Raw genomic sequence first — 7925 nt, 5'->3', positions numbered from 1 at the left:
GGAGGCCCCCTAGTGTATTGTTGTTCCGTTAGGTGCCCTTGAATCAGCTCTGACTCATAGCAACCCTCTATGTACAAGAGAACAAAACACTGCCTGGGCCTGTGCTATCCTCACAATTGCTGCTAGGTTTGAGCCCACTTTTGGGCAACCACGATGTCAATTTAGATGTAGCCAATGCAAACATCTTCCAACACTTGGAAGAAAAATGCCACCTGCCATTTTCTTTACTAAAAAAAACACAGGGATTAGCAGGAAGACCAAGAAAGGGCTGGACTGGGATAGGGTAGGGTGGTTGTGTGAGGCAGGTCTTGAGATGGGCCTGCTGGACTCTCCTGGACCAGTGGCCATCTCTGATTCCATAAATCAGATGAATCCACAAAGCCTATTTGGCAACATCTTCAGTTAGCATCCAACTCCATGATCGTCACAGTAAAGTGAAAAGTGAAGAGACATTTATCCCATCACAAGTGTCCAGGTTTAGGAGTCTGAATTGTGACATCATCCTTGAGTCTGAAGGTAACTTTGATCAGCTTTGGAGTCTGAATGGTGATATCCTTGCTTTTTGGATCAGACCCAAGACACTGGCAGGATTTTTCTGCAATTTTGACACCACCAAAGTCCTTACAGCGAGTCAAGCCAGCATCCCTGGGAAGGGATACTGATGATGATGGACCCAGTCCCCAGAAGCGTCTACAGCCACCTCCTCCCCAGTGGCACTGAGTCTCATGTGTGACCCTAGGCGCCCATCTTAGTGTCAATGAAACCCCTGCTGGTGGAATTTCAAAAGTGTTTTTCCAAAACATTCTTTCAAAACACGTTTTTTTTTTCCTCTCAGCAAAAACTCCCTGCTACATTGTGCCTTATGAAAAACAGGCAAGTATTTGGAAAACCTAAAATGCAGATCAGAGTTACACAAGTCCGCAGAGATATTCCCCAAATGCCAAAGACGCCAGGTGTTTTTGCCAGAGCCTGCGCCTCGGAACAGAGGTTGGAAGAACCGGAACCAAAGCCACTGGTCTGGAACTCAGCAGTCCCTGAAGCAGGTAAAAACAAAGTGAACCCCGTTTTATTTAAAAAAAAAAAAAGAAAGAAAAGAAAGCATCTTACATTGTGGTTTGGGATTTTTCGATATCATGAAAACGATTTAGAGAATTCCAAGCGTTTGGGTTGACAGGAAATACAAATGAAAATAAAACAATGAAATGGAACTCAACTCTCCGCAGATTGAACCCATATGGGTATCATGACGTTCTGAGTTAGCACCACTTTTGTAGCAGTTAGTGAAGCCTCCCTGGCTGAAATTTCTGAAGACTCAATTTTTCCATCATCCCAGAGACTTCTTCCATGCTCTTCCTCAGATAAACTGAGCAACAGAGGATGAGCAACCAAGTCTGCTTTCAGGACTGATGGGAGCCATTCACAGGGACCCCCATTTCAGATTTTTGCTATTTTCCTTCTGCTCTCTTTTTCTTTTCTCACCAAATTGAGACATAGGGTAAAATTATACAGCAGCAAACCAGGAAATCAATTCCTCTTAAGAACAATTTTAAACATTGAAACAAACAAAACAGATTTTCTCAATAACGCTAAGATGTAATACTATCTTTTTGTTTCCCCAGGCTGGGCTTAGTGGTATCTCTAGGCTAGACTCCTCTGGGGATGCATAAAGGTGGCAGTGCCCCACTGGACCAGGACAGCCTGGGGACCAGGGAAGCAGACGAAGCGGTCCAACCCAGCTCAGCCTGTGTGAGTCAACACTCGTCCGAGAGACACTCGCTGCCCACGGACTCAGTGGCTTCGAGCTCCACACTGGACAGAAACCTCCTCAGTGTCTTCCGACAGTTGTAATCCAGGGTGGTCGTGTAGATGGTCTTGGGGTACTTGGGGTAGACGATGGTGGTGCTGAGGAAGCGTGTGGGCCTGTGGCGGGGCTCGAAGCGCACCTCGGCCCTATAGTTGCGCCACGTGCAGTTGGGGACACAGGTGACCGTCTGGCTGCAGGAGGCCACTGCTAGGCCCAGGGGCATGTGGACATCATTGATGAAGTGCCGTTCTGAGTCGTACTTGACTGAGGAAGTGTACCTGTGTCAGAGACAGAAGGCAGCATGAAGTTGTTCCTCCGGTCTGGGTGCACTTAACTGTGACCTTGAACCTTCTCAAGGGCACAAATGCTGAGATGCAACTACTGCACTGAGAAGCGGTACCGTGGGTGGAGCTCTTAACGCTGTGCAAGGTACTATCCTAAGCACTTTATGGGATCTCATTTAATCTTCCCAAGAACGCTGGGAGAGGAAACTCAGGTACAGTAGTTACGTTGGGATTTGAATCCAGGTACGCAGGTTCTAAAGTTTAGCCTTGTATTCACTGTCTCACTATAGGCACAGCTTCTGGGCTCTACTCCCGTTTAGTTAAGCTACGAGGTCTTGACCAAGTTACTTAACTTTTCTAAACCTCTGTTTCCTCTTTCTATAATTGTTGTTGTTGTATACCATCCAAGCAGTTCAGACTTCATAGTGACCCTAGGTAGAGTTTCAAAGGGCAGCTGGTGGGTTTGAATTGCTGGCAGGGCCCCTTTCTGTAATGAGTACCCCATCATGACCATTCAGGGAGTGAACATGCGTCAAGTGCTGCCTGTAGTAACTACTCCACAGGATGGGTAGATTCTACTGCTCCACTAACAAAAAACAATGAACCCTCTCTGAACCCTCAAGGGATCAGTCAGTAGGAACCTGAATGCTGGTTCAGAAAGCACAGTTCTACCACAAACCAGTATTTGGCCCACTTTGGAGCCCTGATAGTATAATGGGTTATGTATGCGTTGGGCTACTAGCCACAGAGACAATAGTCTGAGTCCACCAGTTGCTCTGAGGGAGAAAGACAAGGCTGTCTACTCCAGTAAACATGCTGTCCACTCCAATAAGGGCTCCTGATGTGGTGCTTTGGGATCAAGCACTGAACTGCAAGGTTGGTTTGGACCATGAGGTTGGTGGTTCAAACTCACCAGCCACTCCTCAGAAACCTAAACATGGTCACTATGAGTCGGAACCAAGTTAGCAGCATGTAACCACCACGCTAGTAAAGATTCACAGCCGTGAAAATCCTAGGGAACAGTTTACCCTGTCCTGTATAGGGTCGCTAGAGTCAGAATCCACTGCATAGCAGTGAGTCTGGGTTTTCTGTTGTGTGTTTTGGTGCTGGGCTATGGTTTGGAGACCCCTCAAGCCTAGGGACTCAAGAACATCATCATAGGAACCGAAGCCAATTACCATCTTGATTTCCATAAAATAAATTAACGTCCATTTTCCCTAACAGCTACCATCTTTCTTCAGGTCTCTGTGTGACAATTTGAGAGTTCTTAGGTGGTGCAAACAGTTAGGCTACTAGCCAAAAGGTTGGCAGTTTGAATCTACCAAGAAGTACCTTGGAAGAAAGTCCTGGCAATCTGCTTCTAAAAGGAAACAGTCATTGAAAAGCCTCTGGAGCACAGTCCTACTCCGACGCATGTGGTGCCACCAGGAGTTGGAATTGACGCCATGGTAACCAGTTTGATACTTTGTGTGGCAATTTGGGAGTTAATTTCTTTTCATGGAAACAAGGCATGAATGCATTTTACTGCATTATTGCAGCTTCATAGATACTTAAAGAAGGAGCTCAGATAGCCTAGTAGTTACGAGTCGGGCTGCTAACCTCAAGACCAGCAGTTCGAAACTACCAGTTAGTTGTTCCTTAGAAGATGAGGCTTTCTGCTCCTGTAAAGATTTATAGCCTCAGAAACTCTATATAGGGTCGCTGTGAGTTGGAACCAACTCCACGACACCTAATCACCACCACCAGATACCTAAAGATATTTCAAGAGTATAATGTATACATCCGTCTAACAGCACTGTCACCTCCCCTGCAGCCCCTAGCTAGGTCCTAGATAGGTGAGTAAGAACTACCACTCTTTTCTGTGAGTCCAACGTAAATTTCTTTTCTCCTTGGACACACAGGAGAGACTGATTGGAGTTAATGTCATCAAGCCATGCCTCTATCTCGTTCAAAATACAAGCTCCACAGGAATACAAAGCTCAACCGCTCACCTCCAAACTGGGAAACGTTTTTTTGTTCACTATCAAAAGGTCCTTTGTATTCCTGCCACTGAAATGACAGCTATAAAGCCGCCAGTTGCGAAAAGTGGAATTCCTTTCTCTCAAGAGGCCTATCTTTAAATAAGCCACTCCATGAATCTCTGCTCCCAGGTCACACACTGGGCTCCCTGTGAGTCGGAACCGACTGGACAGCACACAGTCACAGCAACAAAAACTCTCCATCAGATAAATTCCCAAAGGAGGAATGTTCCCTGCCAAGTGAGACTACCCCAAACAAGGTCAGAGCACCTGGAGGTAGGTGGGGGTGGAGCTGGGGAGAGTGAGGAGCAACTTGGGAAATTTATTTTGAATGAATTTAAAAATATCTGATGGCCATGGTATATCAAGGGAAAAATGTTTCAGAACTTTAAGTATAGCATGATCTCATTTTAATTCTGAAAAGCGTGTGTATATATTTAATTGGTTATGTATGCAAAGAAGAAAAACATTTGAATGCATACCAATGCTTTTGCAATTAACTACATTTTTCACCCCCAGTAAGCATTAATACTTGAAATAAACAATGAAAATTTAAAAACATGAAATCAGACTCTGCTCTATTTACCTTACTTCAGTCGGTGGTAGGGGATCAAACTCAACTCCTTCACCAAAGGACTGAGGGCACAATCTTGCCGAACAGCCAGAGGCCAGGGGGTTAGGCAGTGAGACTGGATTCTGTGAGGATGGAGAAGAACATGGTTAGGATGTCAGCCTAACCACGGGGTCTTGGATCCCAGACACGACTGGATTGCTGCAACATCCTGCAGCAATGCTATCGGAAAACCTGGATTCCCCTACTTTAAATAGAAATGGCAGTAGTAGTTCAGAGATACAATTTGGCCTTCCATGTGGGAGACCCAACAAGAAGTGCATCACCCATGAAGAAAGCAAAAGGTCATGAAATAGACAGGCAAGAAAGAAAAGACCAAAGTGGGCTTGAATAGAAAGTCGCTAAAGCAAAGGGAGGAAATGAGGAAACGAAAGAACTGAACAGAAAACTCCAAAGGACAGCTCAAGAATACAAAGGAAAGCATTATAATGAAATGTGCCAAGATCCCAAGGCGTTTCTCCCTACACGATGGACTGGTAACAGTAGCTGTACCAATGAGTTCAAACATAACGAGGCACAGTGATCAACACAAGGGCTCCTAACAACAACATGTGGGAGACCTAGGTTCAATTCTCAGCCAATGCACTTCAGCATAGCCCCACCCATCTCTTATTGGTGGCTTGCAAGTTAAACAGATTTCAGCAGTGTTTAGACTAAGAGGGACTAGAAAGAAAGGCCTGGTAATCAACATCCAAAAATCAGCCAGTGACAACCCTAGAGATCCCAACAGTCAGGTCCCCTTGTTCATGAGGTCACACAGTAAGTCAGGAGCTGACTTGGTGGCAGCTAACAAGTAACCAGAACTCTTGAGGTGACATCGCTTCTGTCATCATTTCATTAATATTGCAGAAAGGCCAAACCAAAAAATTACTAACAGGGTTTTTTGTTTTTAAAGTGAAGACTGAGTCCAACTCCCCCCATCTCTGCCCATGGACTATGGAAAGTGATTTGTAATGTTCATCTGAGACCATCCCTGACCTACCACCACCCAAGTTGGAATAATTCTGCAAACCCATAGAGTTTCATTGGCAAAATGATACCTTCCAGAAAACTTGTCAGAAAACTCAATTCCCCAGAACCCTGCGTTCCCGGAGCACTAGCTGTCATTCAGCCTAGTCAAGGCATTGGGCATTCCGGCTCATCAAGGAGACAAAAAGACAGCTACATCCACAATTGGGGCAGGCCAGTGTTCAGGCACTGATTGTACTGGGAGTACCTATGCCGAGTGTGCAAACATTACCACAGAGCAGACTCGAAGCCAGCAGCCCTGAGTCCCCGTGCTCACTGGGGAGCTGTCATTCTCTTGGACTAATTAGAGAGAAGGATCCATGTGGGCCACAATGTGCAGGTGGCAGCTCTACCTCAATGCCTTCCAGGATGAAGGTTGTAGATATTTCTAGAAGGTTGGCTCTGGCATCTTTATCATGTTACCAGGATAAGTTGTCAAGTAGGGACATAGGGGAGCCTGGCAGTACAGGGAGACAGAGGTGTTGAGGGTTAGCTCCTGAGTCTGGGTGAAGAGTTAGCAAGTCTAAGAGCAGGGTAAGAGGCTGTGGTTGAAGACCAAGGTTAGTGGATGAGTGGGCAAGGGGATGAGCACTGTTTGTTCAGAGCTTCTGAAGACAGTCCTCAAATAGAGACAGTGGACTCTGCTTTGTCCCCAGCTCTCTGGGTGCCAGGTACCCACAACCACAGGGGGCACCACCCAGGCAAGTCTTGGGGGACAAGAATGACATGGACACCATGAGATTATAATGAAAAGTGCAAATACCTGGCATTAGAAAACCTAAAGCAACTCTTTTTCCAACTCCTGCATGACTCTTCTTCCAGGGGTCCACCCAGGTACTCAGCTCTCCGCTCCCCCCATCCCTGCCCACCCAACTGAGCATCCACCTTGTGTCAGGTGCAGACACCCACATGGGGTGGGACAAACTCTGACAGTTCAGCAATAGCCTGGATACCAGGGCTATGACAGATCTGTGAACGAGGTGCCATCGCAGATGCGGGACAAAGCCACAGACTCCAATTTGGTTTAAGGAAGCATCAAGTGAGGTGTCCCGCAGGAGGTGGCAAGGAGTGGGCCACAAAGGCAGCAGGGCTTTGACAAGTGGAAAAGCTGACTGGCTGTTGGAAGAGGTAGGAGGGTATGGGACCAGGAGGGGAAAGGCATGCCAGGCAGACAGAGTAAGCACTGAAGGCTACAATGTGTGTGTGGCCTTTCAGGAGATGTGGAAGCTGAGGCTTGAGAGAGGCCAGGCAGGCAGTGCTCTCAAGGCCAAGCGAAATGAAGAAATGTACCGATGCCCAAGCAGAGCAGCCCCAGTGGGACAAGCGCTGCAGCTACAGGGGCGTCAAAGCTTCAACGTGAACACTGCGAACAGCAGCTACCACTGACTGCTTCACACAGGGGAGAGGACTACAAACATGTCCCCAAGGTGGGGAGACCTAGGTGAACTGTAGGCAGGATGTGGCCTCCCTGAGATGGAAGTAAAGACAATAAACACCACCATCTAAGTGACTACTAAGGCAAAACAGACTTGAAGTTTTCTCTTTAAATAAACATTTTAAAATAAAATAAAACAACTAATTTTTAAATCTTCTGCCCACCTAAAAGTCTCTCACTTAGTGTGCAGGACAAAGGAGGCCTCCAGGAGACTGGTGGGGATCCTTCGCCAAAGTTCCCCTCTAAGACAACTAACACGGTCCCCAAAGGTTGGCCCTCTTTGCTCTCTGAATCAAAGCCCAGAGCACACCCCTCTCTCTGGAACTGGTCAGGAGGGGACAGGCCCTTGGAAGCGGCTAGAGCTGGGGGTGGGCGGGGGATTGGGGGGTGCCAGGCCTACAGGACCCTCGGGGGAGGCTGGGGTTCCCTCTCAGTGTCCTGGAAGCCCGACCCGCCCAGAGGGTAGGAATGCGGCTGAGCCACAGCCTGGCAGTGCCGGCCCGCCACCCCGAAAGGAGGAGTCGGCGGCTTGCCTCTCCCGGGGCTCCCGCGCCTCCGAGGCGATGACAATTTTCCAGCCACCAGCTCCAGCTGGCCGAGTTCTCGCTCCGCTCCCGCCCCGGGCTCCCGGCTATGGCCCCGCCGTCCCGACGGGCTTGTGGAGGCGCCGACAACACGCCCCCAACAAGGCTACAAGACCGAGCTGTGGTCTCCCAGGGCTGGCTGGGGGTGGTGGTGGGTGGTA

At 47.9% G+C, this 7925-nt stretch overlaps 1 protein-coding gene across 1 annotated transcript; it reads right to left on the bottom strand.

Annotated features, from left to right (window-relative positions):
* Positions 1-1751: 1751 nt before the first annotated feature.
* FAM101B (family with sequence similarity 101, member B) lies at positions 1752-6732 on the bottom strand. Its single transcript, XM_006863448.1, has 3 exons — positions 6655-6732; positions 4693-4802; positions 1752-2082 (listed from the first exon to the last, which is right to left on the bottom strand). Exons 1-3 carry the CDS (start codon positions 6730-6732, stop codon positions 1752-1754), a joined length of 519 nt encoding a protein of 172 aa, XP_006863510.1.
* Between the last annotated feature and the right edge of the window lie 1193 nt (positions 6733-7925).

Source organism: Chrysochloris asiatica, unplaced genomic scaffold, assembly GCF_000296735.1.
Source record: "Chrysochloris asiatica unplaced genomic scaffold, ChrAsi1.0 scaffold00054, whole genome shotgun sequence".
Taxonomy (NCBI): Eukaryota; Metazoa; Chordata; class Mammalia; order Afrosoricida; family Chrysochloridae; genus Chrysochloris; species Chrysochloris asiatica.
Note: the sequence above shows the minus strand (reverse complement) of the source record. Positions and strands in the feature narration are given on the sequence as shown.